This window comes from Pelodiscus sinensis, chromosome 4, assembly GCF_049634645.1.
Source record: "Pelodiscus sinensis isolate JC-2024 chromosome 4, ASM4963464v1, whole genome shotgun sequence".
NCBI classification, from domain to species: domain Eukaryota; kingdom Metazoa; phylum Chordata; order Testudines; family Trionychidae; genus Pelodiscus; species Pelodiscus sinensis.
Window position 1 is genome coordinate 118,590,476 of NC_134714.1, and position 23,353 is coordinate 118,613,828.

General features: G+C 41.3%; 1 protein-coding gene across 1 annotated transcript in view; it reads right to left on the reverse strand.

Annotated features, from left to right (window-relative positions):
• LOC102456400 (mucin-2) overlaps positions 1–19,628 on the reverse strand; it is a 71,725-nt gene extending 52,097 nt beyond the window's left edge. Inside the window, exons 1-12 of the mRNA XM_075928793.1 lie at positions 19,559–19,628; positions 15,720–15,984; positions 12,671–12,785; positions 11,596–11,686; positions 11,083–11,192; positions 10,607–10,823; positions 10,152–10,277; positions 8,437–8,554; positions 7,981–8,119; positions 5,605–5,715; positions 4,545–4,614; positions 643–780 (exon numbers count right to left, since the gene is read on the reverse strand). Coding sequence (XP_075784908.1) covers positions 643–780; positions 4,545–4,614; positions 5,605–5,715; positions 7,981–8,119; positions 8,437–8,554; positions 10,152–10,277; positions 10,607–10,823; positions 11,083–11,192; positions 11,596–11,686; positions 12,671–12,785; positions 15,720–15,984; positions 19,559–19,628 — 1,570 coding nt within the window. The remainder of the gene's footprint in view (positions 1–642; positions 781–4,544; positions 4,615–5,604; positions 5,716–7,980; positions 8,120–8,436; positions 8,555–10,151; positions 10,278–10,606; positions 10,824–11,082; positions 11,193–11,595; positions 11,687–12,670; positions 12,786–15,719; positions 15,985–19,558) is intronic.
• Positions 19,629–23,353: the final 3,725 nt, after the last annotated feature.

The following is a 23,353-nucleotide window of genomic DNA, read 5'->3' on the forward strand; positions in this document are numbered from 1 at the left end:
CTACACAACATGCATTGACAACTTCTGGCAGAGAGCTACTCCATCCGGTATTAAAACTGCAATCATGCATGTAAGCATTTGGGGGTCTCCCTCTAAAAATCCAATTCTGGGGCAGATGGTCTTCAGTTGGGGTTCAGAGTTTCAGAAGATTCTCCCAATTATTGTATTTGTGATCTTGTATGAACTAGTTTCCCTAGCCTGGCTAGGATAGTAATTTAACATTAGATTGAACAATGTAGTGGGAAATATATATTCCAAAGATTAATCCTGTATTAACATGGGTATGATGGGTTTATTTAATCTATAATATCAAATAATTCATCTGTAAAATATGTGAACTGTTAAATTATTCTCTCATGAAATGTTGGATGGGTTCTGCTCTTATTCTTCCTATATTCAACTAGCTAAGCTTTTCTATCTCTAGAGCTAATGGCTTTATAGAGAGTCATATATATGAAAAAGCATTCATTAGTTAAATCTACATTAGTATTTTACCAGCATACTGTTCCCTTAGTACCTTCATTATGATGGAAGAATCAATTGGTGAGTAATTTCTTGCTATAAGAGCACACAGCACTTCAGTTGTAATTATTTTGGGTTGTGTCATTTCTCCTTTAGAACCAGACATAATTGGACACTTACCTTGCAGTTGTCCTTGGACATTTTGGTCCACAATCACAAACAGCTGCATGATTGGAACCAGCTGGATTTGTAGCTTGAGACCAAAGTGGGTCTGCACAATGATGTGGTAGGAAGATGGCTGGAAAACTGAGAAGCTTGCTGGGAAAAAAAATAAAAGAAAGTCATGTTTCCTTGATTTTTAATTTGTTTTTTTTTTATAACCTTTCTGTTATAGACCAAAAATGCCACAGACAAAAAAACTGTAGTGTTGAAAGCAACACATTATAGGAGCGGCCCGAGTCACCATCTGTCCTAAAAATTGCAATAGGCAATGGACCAAAAATCAGATGCTGACAGATCCAGTTCTATGAAAACACGGACTATTCACAGACTGTTTTATAAATGTTACATGTATTATTATGTGCTAGTTAATGATTCTATTCCTGGCTAAGTGGTTAAGCTAAAGGATGCTTCCCGCAGGAACTAAAGGCATTTGGATGGTAATTACTGCAAATCCCCAACACTGAACAATGCAGGTAACAAGTCTTGTAAAGTTTCCCCCTCTTTGGTGAATAGCATCTGCTGATTTGATCTAGTTCAAAAAGTCTTAACGGGCAAAGGACTTGAAACCTGTACAAAGTGGCAGTGTGGGCCTGGGAGAGATGCTCTTACATCTGATCCAAGAACTCTCATGAGTATGTGACCAGAGACAGGCTTTCTGAGAGGACCCAAAGTACTTTTAAACTGACCAGAGATTCCATGGGGAGGACAGGGGACTGTCTGGTAAGCCAGACACACGTTTAAACTGTTCGGAGCTTTAAAAAGTTTTTTTTCAGAATTGCATTTGTTTTGAATAAATAGGTCTTGGCTTTACAAGGGCTGGCTGATCACTGCTGACCCTAGCATTACTGCTACTCAGAGAACAGCAGATGCTGGACTGAAGTCAGATCTGCAAAGGTGTCCGCAGTCTAAGGGTGTGTCTATACTGCACACTTATCTCGAAATAAGCTACACAATTTGCTCTATGCAATTTGTGCAGCTTATTTCCAGGTTATTTCGAAATAAAGCACTATTCCAAAAAGTCCCTTAAGCCTTGTGGAACAAGATTTATAGGGACATTGGAATAGCAAGCCTGCTATATTTCGAAATAATGGGCTCAAAAGACATGGAATAGCTATTTCAGGATACTTCCGGTATCCCGACACAGCTCCACAGTGTAGACGTAGCCTAAGTGCTCTTCTAAAGGGATATAGGGGATCCCACCCAAGGAAAGGTGAAGACTAGACCCCTGAGACATAAGTGGGAGATCTTCCCAGAGAGCAAGAAGGCATACGAGGTGCAGATAAGTCAGGAACTGTGATACAGAACTCTCTTATTTTGCAGTGAAGAATGTTGACCACTTAACTATGGTGCCCGTCCATGCTATATCAACAATCCAGCTATTTAGGATGGTGGTGTGGCATCAGGAATCAAAAGGTCTTTTCAGCTCTGCTGAACGACAGCTCACAGTGCTGAAGTATTAATAAGTTCAAGGGGCATCAAAGATTTCCGAAAAAATTGTTACCTCTGCCTATGAGCGTATGACAATTAGTCATCCTTTCCAAGTGTCCTGCTTAATGACCATATGTTTCTACTTCTATTTGAAGAGCTCCCTGGTCTTCTGACTTCCTCCATGGGTTGGACTATTTACTTAAGAGCTTGGTGCCTCATTGTACCCACACTGAATGCTGGGTACAAGGAAAGGGACAGCTGGTGCAGTTGGTCCAGTGTTGGTGACTCATGAGTTCCTCCCACTGGAATGCCCTGGGTATTCTCTTTTTTAAGACCAGTTCAATCTAACACAAAATATCTGGAGCAACTAAACATAAGATCCTGGCTATCCCTTAAAATAGAGAGAGGCATTGCCATTCCAGCATAGACCAATGGTCCATCTATTTCAGTACCCTTTTATCTGAGAGTGACTAGTGTGGGATAGCTCAGGGAAAGATGCTAACTCCCCATTGTGTCCCATATTGCACTGCAAGAAACATTTCTACCCATGTTTTCCTTTAAGTGCCTTTCCCCAGAATGGCCAGTATGTCCTATTGTATTGAAGGGAAGCACTACTCAAATGTAAGTCTTAAAAAGAAGTAGCTCATGGAAAAAATCCCCCAAATGAACTTCCTATTAAACATTCCTTGCTTCTAATATAGAAATGCAGAACTTAATTGGTGCTGGAGTTGAAGTCATAACCAAAGAACAAAAAAGCAGAGGTGTTTTTGAAGCTGCTCATCTATTTTAAGCAGAGGATTCTCCAGTCACCTGTATTCCCCAGAACAGGGAATCTCAACCGGAGCTACAACAAGGTGTCTGAGGTTCTAACCACCCTGCTCTTCCCAAACTGCTAAATGAAAGAGTGGCCCCGCTATGGAAGAGTGTCACAGAATGAAAATGTTCGAGAACCTGACTGTGGCTGTCACTCATGGGGCCTACATCTGTTTATCTTCAAGAACTGAAATGGGTGAAGGCTAAACCAGCTCTCGGTATGTATGTCAGCTGTTTATAAAACACTCAGAACAGCTGGGAAATGTTATATATGGGCAATCTAACATTATCAAGAATGAACGGAAAAGCAACAGAACAGTCCTACAAAATAAATAAACTGGAGAAGCCAGGCCCAGTGGTGCTTCTGTATATTCCCTGGGAGGAGTCTTGTGCTAAGGTGAGGTTATTTAATATGTAACCTGTAGATTATATTACGCATTTCACATATTACTTTAATCTGGATCTTTCTCTTTCCATATCTGTCTGTCTGTCTTCTCTCCCTTCTCGAGGTTCCTTCCAGTTCTAATATCCTGATTCTATGATTCGTTCTACACAACTAAAAAATTATTGGGAGGAGTGGCAGGGACGGAGAAGTGCTGATTGTGGAGCTGGTGATTCTGTGGCTTGATGATCCACAAGCATTTCCAAATTTCTGGGGAGGTTACTTCAAGATCCTCTGTTCTGCTCTGTTTGCAATGCTCCCACAACAACCCTCAGAGAGGCTGCCTCACCATAAAACGTCATTCTATTGGAGCGGGCTAGTGGTGACTTCCTCTAGGCACCATAAGCACTGCATCAAAGGGTGCGGTGTAACCCAAATATAAAGTAACTACCTCATTAGTGTTCAAATTATCTCAAATGTAAGCTGATGCCTCCATTAAGCTTTCTTCCTTGTCAGCTCCATCACAGACACACCAAAGGTCAGTCCTTGAGCAGGGATGCTGGGACAATTTTTATAGTGGAAGTGCTGAGTGCCCCTGAACCAAACTGTAAATCCTGTATATAAGGGAACCCCTTCAAGTCAGGGGCTAAAGCAGCACCTTCTGCTCCCTAGTTCTAGCACCTGTGTCCTTAAGATGACCAGCCTTGAAGAGAGTATGTCAAGGGAAAAAAAGGAACCAAGAAGAAAAAAAATCCTCTTGTTGGCATTTAAGTGGTGGCTATAAATCAGAAAACATTTTCTCTCTCCTCACCAGAGTAAACAGGACGAAATTCCCCCTATGACTTAAATACGACATTCTTAGTTCCATGCAGAATGTATGCTGGCACTGACATTCATTTCTATCTATTCATGTGAGGCAAGCATAAACTATCTGCCCAACATCATACAGGAAACCTGTGCTAAGCTGAGAACTGAAACGAGACCTCCTGGGGTTCATTCCTGGCCTTCTATCCTTCCTGATTAACTTCTGTTCACAGAGGCAGCAACTGGCGATTAGATCACAAATGCCTCCCTGTATTTTCACAAATCTCCTTCCTCTCAAGCTCTTTTCACTGCATCCCGGTTCATTCTAGCACAAACATTCAGGAAATGCCTCTGTGCCTTCCATTCTTTAAAGGCTCCGAGAGCTTTTATTTTAACATCAGATGCGCTTTGGAGAGATGGCCGCATTCCTCACCTGTCACATGGGGCAAGTGCACGACCATGTCATTCAGCAGCACCGTGCCATCTGATCGGATCGTCAAGCTCTGTGTGTAAGCCAAGAGAAAAGGTTTAAATTACTTTGACTTCTGGCTGCTGAGAGAAACCCAGTGCAAAAACGAACCTTAAAACAAGAGAGACAAGTGGAGCTCACATGACTGAGCAGATTAACTCAATATTTCAGTCACAGTATTTAAAAGGAGCAATCTAATTAGCAAATGAAGATTCTCTCTGTCCTCGCACCCAGTACGTGTATAAAGGTTTGGGGTTGTTAGACAATTTTTTAACATGTACTAACACAGCGTCTAAAGAACAAAAAATGTTTCAATAAAGTCACGTATACAGGATACCAACTGTGTTAAGTGGCTGAAAGCATTTGGCACTGGACACCAGATGGGTATGGAGATTAAACATAAGCATACACTTTGTCATGTGTTATTTTTTTACATAATTGTGCAGCATTGATAGAATAATAAGGAAACTCTTTCAATAAATTCTTAATGCAAAGTTTTGTATGTACTTTTCGGAACATAACTAGTTTCACAAAGTGCTAAGAGCCAAGAACACTAGAAATGTATGGAAGGAAAGAACAAGAAAAAACCCAGGGAGGTCTAGATAGTAGGGCAATAAATTGGAAAAAAAGAACAGAAAAACTAGATTAGCCAGGACGGCAGACTGAATCAGAGTGAAAACTCCCCTCCCTCACCCACTATTGAAACAGCAAGGCCTTCTTATTTCCAGTCAGATTGTAAATACCAGGAGAACAGATTGACAGTGCTTCTGACATTAGGCAAAACTAGAAAGAGCAAAAAGAAAGACAGAAGGAAGAAACAGTGAAGCAAAATCTTTTAACTGAACTAGTGCAGACTGTGCAGGGCAGGCCTGATTTGAGATTTGGACTGGTTTTTATTTTTCCTGTGTTCAGCCATCCTTACCCAGGATCCCCAGAGAAAGACTATAAAAAAATCAGTAGGGAAAGTTGCATCTGGGCATACACTGGGAAGACCCACTCACCCAGGTCTCCACACATCACTTACATTTTTCTTCTGGTCTATTAACAGCACAACCGACTTCAGACAGGTCTGTTTGTCTGTGGCACCACAGGGGGAGAGCTCTGCCAGGAGGACATGACTGTCATTTACACCTCCCTGCAATGCAAGTGAAGAAAACATCAATGAGAACAGTGTGATAGGTTATAGAAACCCCACATTGGCTGAGAAGAGGATAAATAGAGCTTCCGAGATCTATTGTCCCCTCTCCCGTTATTACACCAGGAGTATGTGTCATGGATAGAGTTGAATAAGGCCAGATTTAGGGGCAGGTTACCTAGGTGATTGCCTATGGTGCCAAGCTTGGGGCGCTGTTTTTGTTGTCAGTAGTCTCCGAGGGGTTGCCGTGTTAATCTGTAACTTTAAAAACAACGAGCAGTCCTGTGGCACCTTAGAGACTAATGTGTTATATGGTGAGCTTCGTGGGTGAAAACCACTTCATTGAAAGCTCATGATGCTATAACATTTGTTAGGCACTAAGGTGCCCCAGAACTACTCACTGTTTGTGCCACACATTGTAACATACAAATTTATTCTCTGATGTGACAAGGATACATCATGCTTGAAAATAGTGCACCAAAATCAAGAAGAGGGCTACAAATGCTATAGAAATAAGGGATTCAAAAGTTTAGCAAATGGAAGAGGAACATCTTTGATGGCTTGTGTGGGGAGCCATTTGGTCCAAGGCCATGTTAAAAGAAAAGAATTCAGCATAGTTGGAAGGAAGAGAGAGATGGTCTGGACTTCCATCTCTGTGGAAAGGACCTAAGGGGATCCCAGAGAAAGAACCAGGGGAAGAATATAAGAATGCAGTTAACTCCTAATATGGGCCTCGAGAAAGGCATAAGACTCCCAGAAGACAGTCATGTGGATAACAGTTCTGCAGGGGAGCAGAGAACTGGGGCAAACCTAAGACAGACAGTTGTCTGTGATAGGAAGAAGTTGTTTGATTTGTGTTTTGTCTGCTTCTAGGGTTTTACTGAGCATTTCCAGGGAGAAGCCCTGAGACCTACTGCTCTAGAAGTAGGGGCTGAAAAAGAGCCCAGGTCAGGTGGACAGCACTGTATTTGCTACCACTGTTTTGTCAGACTGTTTGGAGCATTGATACTTCAGAAGAGATAGAACTCTAGTGTGACTGTCTACAGACTAGACCCACCAGACTAGACCCTTGACATTCCAAGGCAGAGAGCTAGGAGGAGTTGCTGGAATGTCTTCTCATGCCACACAGAAGCACTCTGTGGCACGCAGCCAGCCCTTTCATATCTTCTGCTGATTTCTATCCCAGATGACAGAAATCATCTGTTCAGCTAACAAATATTGTGGAGCTTTGCTTTTGCTTCTTCCTAGCAGCACCGCCAGAACCAGAACTTCCTTTCAGAGCTCTAGGGACAAACATTCCGGCTGTGTCTAGACTGGCAAGTTTTTCCGCAAAATCATCTGCTTTTGCGGAAAAACTTGCCAGCTATCTACACTGGCCGCTTGAATTTCCAGAAAAGCACTGATGATCTCATGTAAAATTGTCAGTGCTTTTCCGGAAATAGTATGCTGCTCCTGTTCGGGCAAAAGTCTTTTTCTGAAAGACTTTTGCGCAAAAGGGCCAGTGTAGACAGCACAGTACTGTTTTCCGCAAAAAAGTCCCGTTCGCCATTTTTGTGATCGGGGCTATTTTGCGGAAAACCGTGTCTAGATTGGCCACGGATGCGTTTCCACAAAAAGTGCTTTTGCGAAAAAGCATCCTGCCAATCTAGATGCACTTTTCCGAAAATGCTTTTAACAGAAAACTTTTCCGTTAAAAGCATTTCCGGAAGATCATGCCAGTGTAGACGTAGCCTCCTGGTTTTGGTACAACAGATCCTTGTTCTCTGGTACAATGGGAACTGGGTACTTCAGGGACAAAGGAATGACATAACTTGTTGGGATCTCACCCAACTCTGTAATTGACTCTATCACCTAAGCACAAGCACAGGTGTATTAGAGATTACATAGTACACTTCCAACCCTCATTTCAGATCTACCTGGTAAAGCTGAGTCCTTCAAGTTGTAGGTCCTGCCATCTGCTCACTAGCACCAGTGTGCTTCTCTGGACTCTTGTAAGTGAGACTGTGGCCTGTACCATTAACCTGGTCCATAATTGTCATGAAATTGGAGACTACTAAGGCAGGCAGAGGGTAGTAGGTAAGCACAAGCCCTCTCTGCCACATCAGTACACACTGGTAGACTAAGTTTGAATACTCTAGTATAGACTCTAGGGTTCTCCTTCCAGCCTCGGAAAGTATAATGAAACTGTGATTTACAGACATTAAATCAAAAGGCAAATATATCTATATTTGCTGTTGGAGAGAAGAGACCTTTAATACATGATACCTTGGCCAGCACATAGAAACAGTCTCCGTGGAAGGTGTATTTCTTCTTATCAAAGGTGGTAATGTGAGCACCTCCTTCCAGTAAGCATGAGCCTGGACACGGTAAGTCATTGCACAACCACCTGCCTGAATCACAGGTGCTATAAATACAAATAAATAAGGAATTAAAAATGGGGTCAGATGTCTAAGGGCCTGAAAACATTGAAAAAACATCTGCAGACAGAGCACCACAGGGACAGGACGAAGTACCAACAGGTGCTTTGAAAATGTGTCGTTGGCTGGTTATTTAAAATGCTTCGCCTTTAACAATTTCAGACTCAAGATGCCAAAAAATCAGCTTACAACAGCATCACAACATGTGTGACATGTACAGATATAGACAAATAAGTAACATATCTACAGCCAGAGCCGTGCACACTCGTTCTGAAAACAGCTCAGAGTGAATTGTAACCCTTACCATTTCTCGCATTCATTGGTGATAGTTTGCCCAGGGGAATACACGACTCCATGTTGCTTGCAGTAGCATTCGCTCACAGACACACAGCCTTTCCCATTGACGTCATCATACACCGTTCCTATAAAACACAACCACGGGCTGACTCATAGTTCATGTTAAAATTACCAGTCTCAGACAACCTAAGAGAAACTCTTAGAGTGGGCCCACCAGGGCCAACATGATTATTTGTGGGGCCTAGTTCAGGATGGGTGAGCACTGGCATGGTCCCTCAGCAGGGACACGATCCCAGGTGCTGGCCAGGTGAGCTCTACGTTCTCGGGGTGGAATCTCACATTGCCCAGTGCCCCAGCACACAGGAGTGCAATTCAGTCCATCCCTGGCCTAAGCTGGCCTCTGCCTGGCCCTTCCTAGGGCTGCTTGGGCAGCCTGGCTCGGTTCCAGTGTGTGGCTGCCTAGAGTTGCTGGGCGATCCAGGCCTGCTGAAAGCAGTTGCTCCCATTGTAAACCTGCTCAGGATGCTGGGCTCTGTGCACTGGGGGACGAAGAGCCTGGGGTGTGGGAAGCTCATCACACCCTGCCCATCCGACCGGCTCCAATGGGCTCAGCTCAGCATGGGCTGGATTCAAGGAGGGAGGGGACTGCATAGAGCACAGTTCCAGGGAGGGCTTGGGTGGGCAAATGTGTACTGCTAACCTGGTCCACAATTGCCATGAAATTGGAAACTACTAAGTTAGGCAGAGTGTAGTAGGTGAGCACAAACCTTCACTGCTACATCAGTACACGCTGGTGTACCCCATTTGAATACTCTGCTATAGACTCTGGGGTTCTCCTTCCCAGGCTCAGAATGTATAATGAAACTGTGATTTCCAGCCATTAAATCAAAAGGAAGATATATCTATGTTGCATGTTGAGCAGGGGGTGGGGGGAATCACTGGAGACAGGCTCCTTAAGCCTGGAGCGGAGCCAATAATAAAGCATAGGGCCATGTGTGGGGGTAATCAACTGTCCTGAGACACACACTCAATCACCCAACAATTCATGGCAATTGAAGGCATCAAAAGGGATTGAACCATGCAGCTTCCATTTTTTATAATGTTTAATATTTTTAATGGAAGCTGTATGGTTAAACATCCTGGGGGATAAATCACCACTTAAATCCGCACGTTCTCAATGGCTGACTTTAAAATCTGCCTAAACTATGGTGGTGACAGTATTTTTCAGGGTTGGCAATAGGGTCTTGGATTTCACACCTGAGCTCATTGTCACATCTGATAATATGATTTCCATGTAGATAATATGTATAGAATTGTGCCCCTTGACTGGGTTACCTACAGGGACTGAATTGAAAAACTCCAAAAAAACGTATGTCCACTGTTTAACCTGAAGGACCAAGTATTGTTTCAGAAGAAATAGAGGCCTCATAAACCATAAGGCCCAGTTATAGGTTGGTGTGGGTTAAATGAAGGCAAGCAAATGCATGACTTTTGTCAACATGCTAGAATTTTATGAATTTACAAGGACAAATTAATTCTACTGGTGAAATGTATCCATTTCTAAAATGTCACTTTCTTTATGCTGAATATTGCAATCTCGACTGCGTTTTTTAGGGAAGGCAAATTATAGATAATAGAGCCTTTTTCAGAAACATTTTAAAGTATATGAAGGGACTTGAATCCAAATCTATTGTCTCATATAGGACTGAGAGAGACACCTACCTTCAGGGCAGAAGCAGCCATCCATATGGTGTTCCTCACAAAGGCTGCTGACCTCCAAATGAGAACAAGTGTTTATGCATGGTGAGCTGCTTTCCTGGTAGATCATGTTTCCAGGGCATGTCATGGCTAAAATAATGAAAGAAACAGATCAATGACTGGAATACACACTCCGTGTTCCACAGAAACCAAGTAGCATATATTGACTCCAAAGATATCAGTGGAATTGACTCAGTTGATTAAAGTAATGGACTTTAAGCACACTAAAAACGCGTGGCTAAATTTCAGAGAGAGCATGATCATTCCATGTAGCAAGTGCAATATAATCTCTCCTTCTAGTAAATATCTTTAATAACAAAGGCAAGGAAAAGGAAAACAGGAAATACACAAACTGAGCAATTTTAAATATTTCACCCAGGATGAACCAATTGTTCTGACAAGTTTGGGAAGATGCTTACGGCAAAACTTGTCTGTCCTCCAGTTTCCAGGCTGGCCACCAGCGTGGGAACATTGGCGAGAGAACTCAGAGATGGTGCTGCAGAGGCAGAAGGAATCCTCAGTTCCATGGCAGGTACATTTATCCTGCATGCAGGCTTCAACGTACATCTCCAGATTCAGGCGTGACACGCAGTCGGAGAATTTTGAAGACGTCAGCAGACTCAGGCACTCATCCCGCTAAGGAGGAGAGAGGAAAAGGGAAAGGTTAAAGGGCATCCCTGCACCTGAGTATCTAGAGAAGTTCCCTTTTGCTAACATGATAGTTGGCTTCTGGACATCAGCAGCAGCTGCACAAAAGGGATGGGTCCGTGTCTTATGTGATCTGTGTCAGAATCAGCACAAATGCAACTACGATCCTTCATCGGGTCTCCCCCTCCTTTTGAAAGTCATAACTACCTTAATGCCCTAAGTAAAGTTGATAACCATGATTACTCACATGCTGATTACAGGTTGCGATGGTTGTTGTTTCATCAGGGTCCTCACATACGCCGCCTGGTTTGTTAATCTTCTGCATATTTCCAAATGTGATGGGATTGAACCTCATTCCTGGGAGGAAGATGTAAAAATGTCTTGATGAGCACAGAAAACTTAACAATATATTCTGGACTTCAAATGGAGATGAAAAACTCACTAGTGTTCCCACAAGCGAGAAAGTTTGCACCAACAAAGTTTGCTCCACAGAGTCAGCTGAATCACTTGGAAGATGCTACACCATTAATAATTTAATCTCTGTATTCCTAGCAATCACCAAAAAAATCTCAATTAGGAGTTCTGAGGCACTTTGGAGACTAACAAGTATCATGAGTTTTGTGGGCAAAACCCACTTCTTCAGACGAGAAAATCTCAGTCACTCTATAGTAAATTCTTCTTTTGCCTCTCTTATGTTTCCACATACAATATCCATAAGCTAGCCTTAGGTGGTAGCTATATATTCTTTCAAACCACTTACCATTAGAGATAAATTCATTGTAGACCTGCAGTCCGTTGTAATCGCCGCAAAGACCACATGTGTTGTTGTTAAACTTGCTGTCCAGCTCCAACTAAATAAGGGAGGAGGGGAGAAAGAAAGAAAATCAGGTGTAGCACTAACAAAACATTCTAACAAGAATAAATTCACTAGGATAGCAAGTTCATAGAGAGGAAAGATAGTGAATGCCCATTCATTTTAAATTAGGTTTTAGTGCACCAACCATAATAGTAATACAGTCCCACGGTAAACAATTATCACAGGAAAATAATAAAAACATATCATGGAAGAATGAGAGAAGTTATTATATCCATGATAGTTCTTCTCACCAACATTATGTCAAAACTTAGGAAGAAAGTGTGCTACAAATTAAAAAAAAAAAAAAAAACCCTCTTCCCTGGCAAGGTGAATTTTCTTGCTGGGGACCTGAATAATAGAGCACAGCAGTCCTTCAAAGGACAAACAAATGGAATGAAGATCAGAATTTGTTAGTATTAATATTAGCTGTTTCTCATTCTCTTCTCGTCGGCTACGTCTACATTGGCCCCTTTTCCGGAAGGGGCATGGTAATTTTTGAAATCGCAATAGGGAAATGTGCGGGGGATTTAAATATCCCCCGCGGCATTTAAATAAAAATGTCCGCCGCTTTTCAAAGTAGGAATAAGATCCTCCGGAAAAGGGCGCTTTTTCCGAAGGATCGGGGCCAGTGTAGACGCTCTTTTCCGGCTTTTCTAAAAGCCGGAAAAAAGCGGAGGACATTTTTATTTAAATGCCGCGGGGGATATTTAAATCCCCCGCGCATTTCCCTATTGCGATTTCAAAAATTACCATGCCCCTTCCGGAAAAGGGGCCAATGTAGACGTAGCCGTCTTGTCCTGAGAGTGAAGAAACATTCATTTCTACACCCACTGCAGTCACATAATGGACAAAGGAAACTTCTCAGCTGAGAATAAGCTATGTCTATTGCCAGTCGGATAAGACTTCTTAACACAGTGACTCCGTGTAGCCTATATTGATAACCAATAGTAGCATAAGTAAAGTTCCATGTCATACATACCATCAGTGCATCTTTACGGTTCCACATTAGAATAAGGCCTGCTCTTGCATAGACTTTAGTGTAGACTTCAGTGCTCTCAATCAGCAAACCGGAACTGTAGTATGGTGTTTTTACACTGAAAGAAAAAAGACCGAGATTTTGCATTAAAGGTAATGTAGAAAGCAGAAAGGAATAGAAAGGACTAACCTAAATACCTTAGGTACTGCAAAAGAAATAACCGCGTGCACAGGGAAACCAGACTCTGGCCCCTATCTCCAATCCCACACAGATGTTTTCTGTTATACAGGGCAGACTGGCTGTGTCTACATTGGCACCCTTTTCCGGAAAAGGGATGCTAATGAGACCAGTCGGAATTGCAAATGCCCCGGGGATTTAAATTTTCCCCGCAGCATTTGCATGAACATGGCTGCCGCTTTTTTCCGGCTCGGGGCTTTGCCAGAAAAAAGCGTCAGTCTAGACAGGGATCTTGTGGAAAATAAAGGCTTTTGGTGCCATCTAGAATTCACTTTAGCAAGGCAAAGCAATCTCAGAGCCGTGGGCTCCTTAAAGGAATAAATTCTCTATCTCCAGTTAGCAAAATAGGCAAAATGCCAGCAAAGAAATGTGATTCAGACAATAAAAGCAAAAAACAAAGGATCTGAACCCGGGAGCGAAAATACTCACTACTTACCCATGAGTAAGGTTCTTGTAGAAAATGAGCATAAGAAACTAAATAGGGTCTTTCATTTGCAAAAACCATATACTGTTACAAGACACTGGGTATTCCCCTTTTTTGAGATAATGGCCTAATGATTTGGGATGGGAACAATTCAAACATGGGGCCAGATGGTCAACACAAGAGGAAATAAATGTCGAGAGAAAAGAGCTTGTTCAAAACATCAAAACACAATCATCTAATTGGAAGAGATAGATCTTTAATAGAGTTGGCACAGAGTATTAATTTGACCCAAGTATCTCAAACAGGGTGGAGCAAAGATGCTATTGACTGATAAGAAGCTGCTTCAGTGAATAGCCGCCCCTCTATTGCATGTCTCCCTTATGTTTCCTATGTACACAAGCCACAATACAGAACTTGGTGCAGTGATAAAAGCATTCCCACGAACAGCTTCTTACAAGTGAAACCTAAATAGCTCAATACGTGATCAAACAGAAGTAGTTGCACTGGAATCCAGCCAAATCAATGAATAGCTATTTCCTTTTCTAAAGTGTTGTCAGAAGAAATGTTATTGCTAATTTAATGGTACATGCCCATGCATCTATCCCCTCTCGCAATTTCTTTTCTTGCCTTTCAGAAGGGTATTTTAAATCTTAATTTCTTGGTGCCATACCCTCTCTTGCTATTCATCTTGCATTTTTTAAATGTATGCTACAACTTTAGCTAGGGTCTAGACACTGATTATAAACCCAATTCCTACCATGAGCAACAGGTCACATCATGAACATGGGAGCCTGCATAAAATTTTTGAAAAGAGAATTGTAAAATTCTAGGCAGCTATTTGAAAGCATTGAGTCTTCTGGGATGGAGTTTTGAAATTGGCAAGTCTACCTAGCTCTCAACAGTGGGTGAGGGCATGCGAGGGCTTCTCACAGTGTCTCCCAGCTGGGAGCATGGTCCGAAGTCACCAGGACTATCTTACATTGACCTAACTATGTAGAGTAGACCAGCCCTTAGAGGTTGTCTCCTCTGGGCAGAGAAACATAGAGTTAGAAGAGGCCTTACAGGTCATCAAGTCCAACCCCTGCTAAAAGCAAGACCCATCTCAACTAAACCATTCCAGACAGGGCTTTGTCAAGCCAGGACTTAAGAACCTCTAGGGATGGAGATTCCATCACCTCCCTAAGTAACCCATTCCAGTGTTTCACCACCCTCCTAATGAAACAGTTTTTCCTAATATCCAACCTAGACCTCCCACACTGCAACTTGACACCATTGCTACTTGTTCTGTCATCTGCCACCCCTTAGAACAGCCTCTCTCCATCCTCTTTGGCACCCCCCCCTTCAGAAAGTTGAAGGCTGTTAATTTTGTGTTGGTAGTCAATGGATTGATATTCCAAAGGCATTTCTTAAAATTCAGCTGCGCTATAGCTTTCATTGGCTGGCATGCAGTGATCCATGAATCATGGGCCACGGGAAAGGTTTAAAGGATGTGAAAGTCTATAGAACAGTGTTTCTCAACCAGTGGTATGAGTACCCTTAGGGGTACTCGAGAGAAGTCTGGGGGGGTACGTCAACACAACTGAAATTTTGAGAAAATTGCATTTTTGTTTTAAGTTTTACAGCACTTTATTATTTTTGTACTTTTTACACCCAAAAATGTCATCGCCTGCTCAACTACAATTAAGTTGTTTAAACAAATGTGTTGCAATAGTAGAAAAAAATGTGTGTGTCTCAAAACTGTAGATACTGGGGGTACTTATAATTTGTTTTAAAAAAGGGACACTTTATATAAAAAAAAGGTTGAGAAACACTGCTATGGAACTAAATCCCACACACAGTGAAAATCTGTTCCACATGTCTTCTATGAGCAATACATAAGGGAATAGGTTCAGTGCATGGAAAAGTAGTCTTTACAGGATCCCCAAAAAGCTTCTTGTGAATTTCTTTTTAACACGTTGGTGTACAACTAAGCACTCTCTCAGTTTTGACAGTACAATTTGTCAAAAGACTTCATAGTTTTTCTGGATATATTCTGGCTTGGTGCCTGGAAAACACAATGTTATTTTCTATTTCTTTAGTGGAGTGGGTCTGATGGTTTTTAATAAAACCTGGGTTCTAGTTACAGGCAGCAATGACAACTGAAAAGTATATTATATTTATTTGATCATGTTAAAATCGATTAAAGCTAATCCAGGATCTGGCACGCTTACTCTAGTGGCAGTACCTTAGCTAGTAAAATGTCACATTCACTTCAGTGGGTCTAATCACAATATTGTGTTCCTACCCCAGAATTTCTTTTATTTTAATGCTACATATTGCACAATTCTGTTTGTCTATAGAAGCATTTTACCGGAGATTTCATTGAAGAATTATACTACTCAAGTAACTTACACTTGCTCATCCACCACAGCCGTATGTTGGGTGAGGTAGATCACAACATCCTTTATGGTGATCAGGACATATTGGATTTCAGGGTGTCCATTTTGACTGGTATCACGCTGGATGTGGACTGAGAACTCCTTGTAAGCTTCTCGGCAGTCAGAAGCAAAGTTGTAATCACAGAGGCCAGGAAACTGGTAGAAGTCTCCATCAAAAGTTTTGAAATGATTGTTGCCCCAGGTGCTGCAGACATAGTGGCCATGGTTTTGGGATCTGCCTGTTAAATGAAGGAAAAAAGGTTAAAGAAAGCAAAATGAGGTAGCTAAAGCACTTAAGGTACGTTTGTACTCCAAAATAACTTATTCCAAAATAGCACATCTACACTACAGGGAAGCCTCCATTTATAGCCCCAGGAGGCACTGAAGAGCAATTAGTTTGAACGGCCCTGGGCAAAAGCTATTTTGAAACAGAAGCAGTGGAGCTTCCACATTACTGATATTCCAAAATATCTATTTCGGAATAGGCATTATTCCTCATGGAATGAGGTTTACAGAAGTTGGAGTATGCCCGTCCATTATTTCAAATTTATTTCAAAATAACAGAATTGCTGTGTAGATGCTCCCACTGTTATATCAGAATAATGGCCTTTATTCCAAAATAACGCTGCTGTGTAGATACACCCCTATTAACAATAAGCAGCATTACACAGCAAGACAGCTAAGGATTTATATGTAGATGATTCAGCCCTGGACTACAATTAGGTTTACAAGAGAAGCTAATCTGCATGTATGCAGACCAAGCCATTTACAAATATAGATGTACCAATCTGCCAAAACTGCGAATCCCCAATGTTTGCATAATAAACAGATGAAATGTGCACCTCTGTGGCTGAGGATCATGCATCTTTATATGCATCCTGGGTCTCTTGGAGTTCTGACTGCATGTGCTATAGGTGAGGGTACCTGCCTGTTGAGACTGAGGGTACGTCTAGACTACAGGGTTTTGTCAACAGAAGTTTTGTCGACAGATACTGTCGACAAAGCTTCTGTCGACAAAGAGCATCTAGACTACATTCAGTTCTGTCGACAAAGCAAGCTTCTTTGTCGACAAAACTCTGTAGTCTAGACACAACCCTACATGCAATAATACCTTCTGTCGACAGAACTCTGTCGACAGAAGGCGTTATGCCTCGTAAAATTAGGTTTACCAGCGTCGACAAAACTGCTGAGTTCTGTCGACGTTATGTCGACAGAACTCAGTGGTAGTGTAGGTATAGTTTTGTCAACAAATGTCAACTTTTGTCGACAAAACTCTGTAGTCTAGACACACCCTGAGATGCTGAAGAGGGCACAATTGTTGGTACAAATAGTTTATTCATTGAAAGAAATAGTTTCAGTAAACCCTGTACTATTTCTGCATTTGACACAGCTGCCAACAGTTTTGTCTCAAATGATTTTGGGGGGATGGAAAGGGTTCTGTTCACAAAGGGACGAGGGCTACATTAACAGACGAAGAAATGGCAATAGGGCTTTTACACCTTAGAGCACTAAGTGGTTAGAGGCACTTGCCTGAGATCAAGGAAACCTGAGTTTAATCTCTCCTCTCTGCCTGATGTAATGCAGGGACATGAAATTGGATAAACCGCATTGACAGAGCCTGCCATAACCAGGCTACAGAGCCTTTGACACTCTTTCTCTGGCCCAATAACCAGTCAACCATTGTATGCCAAGTGGAATAGCATTAGTAGGAGAAACTGAGAGACATCCCTTCCACAATAGCCCCAGATAGAGCACAGCCTAGATGAGTGCCCTGATACCTGGGATAAGGGAGGCTCCTCCTCTGGCCTTTTTATTAATGTACCAGGGGTTTTCAAACTCTGGGTTGTGGTTTGTAAGGAGAAGTGGCTAGATGTCCATGAGACACTCCATTTACCTGCACCTCTATAGGTACAGCTGATCGCAGCTCCTGTTGGCTATTCCCAGCCAATCGGAGCTGCGGGAAGCAGTGTCCTGATACATTCCACTTCACACAACTTGCATTGTCTGGGAACTGCAATCTGAAGCCAACGGCACTGCAATCACCTGTACCTATGGAGGTGCAGGTAAATAAAGCATCTTTCAGCCAGCTAGCAGCTTGCCCTTACAAACCATGACCTAGATTTTGAAAACCCCCTGAATTATAACCCCTTAAATTTTCCTGGCTTGTTATTGATCAAATATCCAGAAATGGAACATAATGCTTTATTCAACTTAAAACAAAATTATATTGATTATTTTAATTCACCTCCTGTGTGGGTTTTTTTTTTTTTTTTTTTTTTTAAGAATTTGCAGTTTGGTCTGACCCAAAGCAATTTTGATGTTATTTATTTATTTTTCAGAACTGCCAATGACCAAAATCAGTTATTTCCCCAACTTTACTGAGAAGCTTTAACACTCCTGCAGAGGCCACTTCCGTACCCAGGGTTGTTTTTTTTAATTGAGTGAACTAAACCATACGTCCTCTTGAATAACAGATTTTTAAGGGAATCAGGTCATGCTATAAGTAAAACACACCGCAGAGCATCATATTTACAGGTCATGGATCTATTTTGACAATCACTTTCTCCCGAGATCTATAGATATAGTTTGCTTTGAGAAGCTCAAGGATTTTTTAGGAACTCCTAATTTCTCTACTTTCTACTCTATCCAAAAAACTTCATTTAAGGAAGGGTGCACATCCATCTCTCCAAAGCCCATCAATGCTGACTCCTGCATTCCAGTGGGACTGCAAAACAATGGAATGTGTTCCCTTCTTCCCAATTGCTGACATCAGGTGCTCTCCTAGGATACGTCTACACTGCACAATTATTTTGGAATAAGCTATTCTGGAATTGTTATTCCGAAGTTGCTTACTTCGAAATAGCAGGTCTACACTGCAGGGAAGCCTCAAAAATAGTCCAAGGCAGACTTCCCTATTGTAGATGTACTATCTTGATTTAGAGACCCAAGAGAAATAATTTAAAATACGCATGGTGAGGAGCTATTTTGAAATAGCAGAAGTGGATCATCTACATACTCCTTATTTTGAAATAGCTATTTTGGAAGAGGCATTATTCTTCGTAGAATGAGGTTACAGAAATTGAAATAAGCCATTCATTATTTCAAAATTATTTCAAAATAACAGAATTGCTGTGTAGACACTCTTATAATTATTTCGGAATAACGGCCATTATTCTGAAATAACTGTTGTGTAACACATAGTCATATCTTATTCAAGAAGGGACCAATCCCAATATTCAAATCCCTGAGCAATTGCACAGGAATATACCACCTGGTTGCACCAAAATATTTGCTGTTTTTAATCAAACCTATTCATCCTACTACCTCAGGCAAATTAATTTGGAAACTCTTTCTTTTAAAAAGGAAGATTAAGAGATTATGGACTAGGAAAGCTGAAGTTATGGATTTAAAGAAGATCTAGTGCATGTAGAGACAATGCATACATTTTTTGGACAAAAAAGAATATGCTGCTATTTCTGAATAGCCACATGCAGAGTTTTCCTTATGCACCCTTTCTGCATTGCTATTGCTTGGTATTTGCCAAACTCCTGCACACCATCATGCTAGGCAATTGTTACTTCCTCACATACATTATGCTAGAGATCAACATAATGGATTCAGCCAGCCACAGAGCTCAGAAAGAAAAACATAGAAAACTGTAGAATTCTCCTCTATTTCAGAAAGGATATTTGATGTCATAATATTGCCTAGGATTATTTCCTCACACGGTTAGCTTCTTCCTCACTATACTAGTTAAATCCTTCTACCGTTTTCCAACTGGAAAGTCCTCACCCTCCCATTTCCTTCTCTTACCTTTCTTAATTTCGCTTGCACAGGAAAGAGCCAGCCCCAGTGCAAACAGGCTGGCAAGTTTTAGCCCCATGGTGGCCAAGCTTGGTGCACTGAGAACTCCTTCAGAAAAACCTCGGTTTATATAAGGCCCTTTGGTACAATTAACACCATCACACAGGGAGGACACGGAAAGTGAGAAGGAGGAGTAGGAGCAATTCAAATGGATGCAACGTTTGCTGAGATAAGAAAGCAAACAGACATAGTTATTTTATTTTTCATAGTGAAATTGGGAATCTGGCATACAGGATGCAGTACAATATTGATTCAGTCATAAAGCAACTGGAGTTTTATTGTCTTTTTATATTTTAGCTTAACCTGCAATCACCCTTGACCATGGAGAGTGAACATTTTGGGCACAGTTGAACAATAAGGGAACCCCTTCAATGAAGCTTCATCTGGGATAGTCTCAAATGTCTGCTTTGAAACCAAGTGTTTTTAATTTTTCATTATTACTTAGAGATAAGAATGATTAACCTATGTGCAGATTAAAATAATGATTAACCTATGTGCAGATTAAAATAATGTTTGCGAAGCACCTTGAAGGTGAAATTGGCACATATGGGCTAAGTGTAACAATTATATGTTAGCTGTGGCAAAATTACAGAGCAATTAACAGTTGGGAATTCAGTTTCTTGCAAAGATCTGGGACTCATACAATGGTAGATCCTTAGATGGTATACATCACTAAAATACTCTTACTGAAGATCTAGCTGATAAAGTAGATTGAGTTGAAAAGTATTCTGTGGGGATGATCTCAGACAACTTCAGATACTCCATACCACAGGGAAGGTCCACAAACATCTCTGCAGTGCTACAAAGTCCACCAAAAGTTAATGGAGGGTCTCACAAAGCAAATATCACCATTTCAGGCTTTAAATATAGAAGGAAGAAGTTGTAGTCAACACCCATCAGTATTAGATTTTCTAGGCAATGCAGGTTTTCACATAGAATGCCCCCTGCACCTTTTATTTTTGTCATAAATAAATTGCGTACATGCTGCTTTATTGAGAATATGTAACTTCTCCTTATTCCCCTACTCTCCAAGGTTTTAAAAGATTGCAGCTTGAAAAAAAAGGCTATCATGCTGGATCTGCTCAGACAGAAGCAAGAGAAGGGGGAAAAAAGGAAGGACGGATTCTTCTGAGAGTTAGAAAGCTGAAGTTAGGTCATAGCAATGGAAATAGCTGCCTTTTATGTGCATTGTCTTCTTTCTTCCAATTATTCCTCATCACAAAAAAACTATTCCTATAACCTCTCTCAACAGAAAAAAGACACCCTCTCATTTCAGTATGTCTTTAACACTGCTGCTTCTAAGCATTAGCAGTCTCCTACCCAGTGCATTCTTTTCATAGTCTCAACCAAGATTTCCTCCTTACAGTTTCTCTACATAAACCTCTAATCCTTTCAAATGTTCATTCTGTTTTGTCTCTTTCTAGATCAAATTACATATAATTAGAACTTTTAAGCCTTTTAGAACAGCCAGGGAAACCAGACTGTCTTTAAAAAAGAGCCTCAACAACATAAGAAAAGAGAAGGAATAAATAAATAAAAGTAAAAGGTCCAGAGAATATGATCCTTAGATGGAGTACTCCATTTCTAGTTTTTCCCTGATTGGCATCAGATAAAATAAATCCCCAGAGATGGCAACTGTGTCATGTATTGTCTCCTGCATTCAAGAAACTTTCTCCCCAGTGCACAGAACAGAGATAAAATTAAATATGAAATATATAAGAAAACTGAACACTTGGGGAACACTTGGAGGACTTTTATAGCCTTAACAAAGGCATATTGTTTTGGTTCCTCAGCAACTTAAACATCTCTACAACCATTACCCAGTAGTTCTTTTCTTCCCTCTTCCATCTAAACTTATCAACAGGCTGATATTTATATATAATAATATACAATATACTCTTTTCTTTGTCTTTGTCTTCACAACTGTTTTGAATCTAATATTCCGTCAAATGTAAAGAACAAATCATGTCAAACCAATCTGACAGCTTTCTTTGATAGGATAATGAGTCTTGTGGATAAGGGAGAAGCGGTGGATGTGGTATCCCTAGACTTTAGTAAGGAACCTGATACAGTCTGGCATGATATTCTTATCAATAAATTAGACAAATACAACTTAGATGGGGTTACTATAAGGTGGGTGCATAACTGGCTGGATAACCGTACTCAGAGAGTAGTTATTAATGGTTCACAGGGGTCTGCTTAGGAACTGGCTCTGTTCAATATCTTCATCAACAATTTAGATATTAGTATAGAAAGTCCGCTTATTAAGGTTGCAGATGATACCAAGCTGGGAGGGGTTGAGACTAATCTGGAGGATAGGGTCATAATTCAAAATGATCAGGACAAATTGGAGAAATGGTCTGAGGTAAACAGGATGAAGTTTAATAAAGACAAATTCAAAGTGCTCCAATTAAGAAGGAACAATCAGTTTCATACATACAGAATGGAAAGCGAATGTCTACGAAGGAGTTCTGCTGAAAGGGATCTAGGGGTTATAGTGGTCCACAAGCTGAATATGAGTCAGCAGTGTGATGCTGTTGCACAAAAAGCAAACATGATTCTGGGATGCATTAATAGGTGTGTTGTGAGCAAGATACGAGAAGTCATTCTTCCACTTTACTCTGCGCTGGTTAGTACGTCCAGTTCTGAGCACTGCATTTCAAGAAAGATGTGGAGAAATTGGAGAGGGTCCAGAGAAGAGCAACGAGAAAGATTAAAGGTCTAGAGAACATGACCTATGAAGGAAGGCTGAAAGAATTGGGTTTGTTTAGCTTAGAAAAGAGAAGATTGAGGGGGGACATGATAGCAGTTTTCAGGTATCTAAAAGGGTGTCATAAGGAGGAGGGAGAAAACTTGTTCATCTTGGCCTCTGAGGATAGAACAAGAAGCAATGGGCTTAAACTGCAGCAAAGGAGGTTTAGGTTGGACATCAGGAAAAAGTTTCTGACTGTCAGGGTAGTCAAACACTGGACTAAATTGCTCAGGGAGGTTGTGGAATCCCCATCTCTGGAGATATTTAAGAATAAGTTAGATAAATGTCTATCATGGATGGTCTAGACAGTAAGGGTATGTCTATACTACCCCGCTAGTTCGAACTAGCGGGGGTAATGTAGTCATCTGCAATTGCAAATGAAGCCCGGGATTTGAATTTCCCGAGCTTCATTTGCCGGCTAGTTCGAACCACGAGGAGTACAGCTAGTTTGGATTAGTTCGAACTAGCCGGCATTTAAAAATGGCGCCGGCCGGCTTCATGGAAATGAAGCCCGGGAAATTCAAATCCCGGGCTTCATTTGCAATTGCGGATGACTACATTACCCCCGCTAGTTCGAACTAGCAGGGTGGTGTAGACATACCATATTTGGTCCTGCCATGAGGGCAGGGGACTGGACTCAATGACCTCCTGAGGTCCCTTCCAGTTCTAGTATTCTATGATTCTATGTTTTCATGGCTGAGTTTTTCTTAATACCAAGTGAGACATTTCTACACATCAGTTCTACATCTTCACACCTCCATGCCTCCAGTGGCTTAATCCTTTTCCATTAAGGTGAAAATGTTGTCCTGGTTACAAAGCCTGTGTATAAAGGCTTTTCAACGAGAACACTGTAAGTGAATTTAGTGGTGTGCTGGTGAAAAGCTTCAATGACCGCATCGACATCAATGTACTTGGGACAATACCTGTGTGTTTCCAAGAGAATGCTGCTGTGGAAATCAGTTCTCCTCTGTCCATTTACCAACTAGCCATTC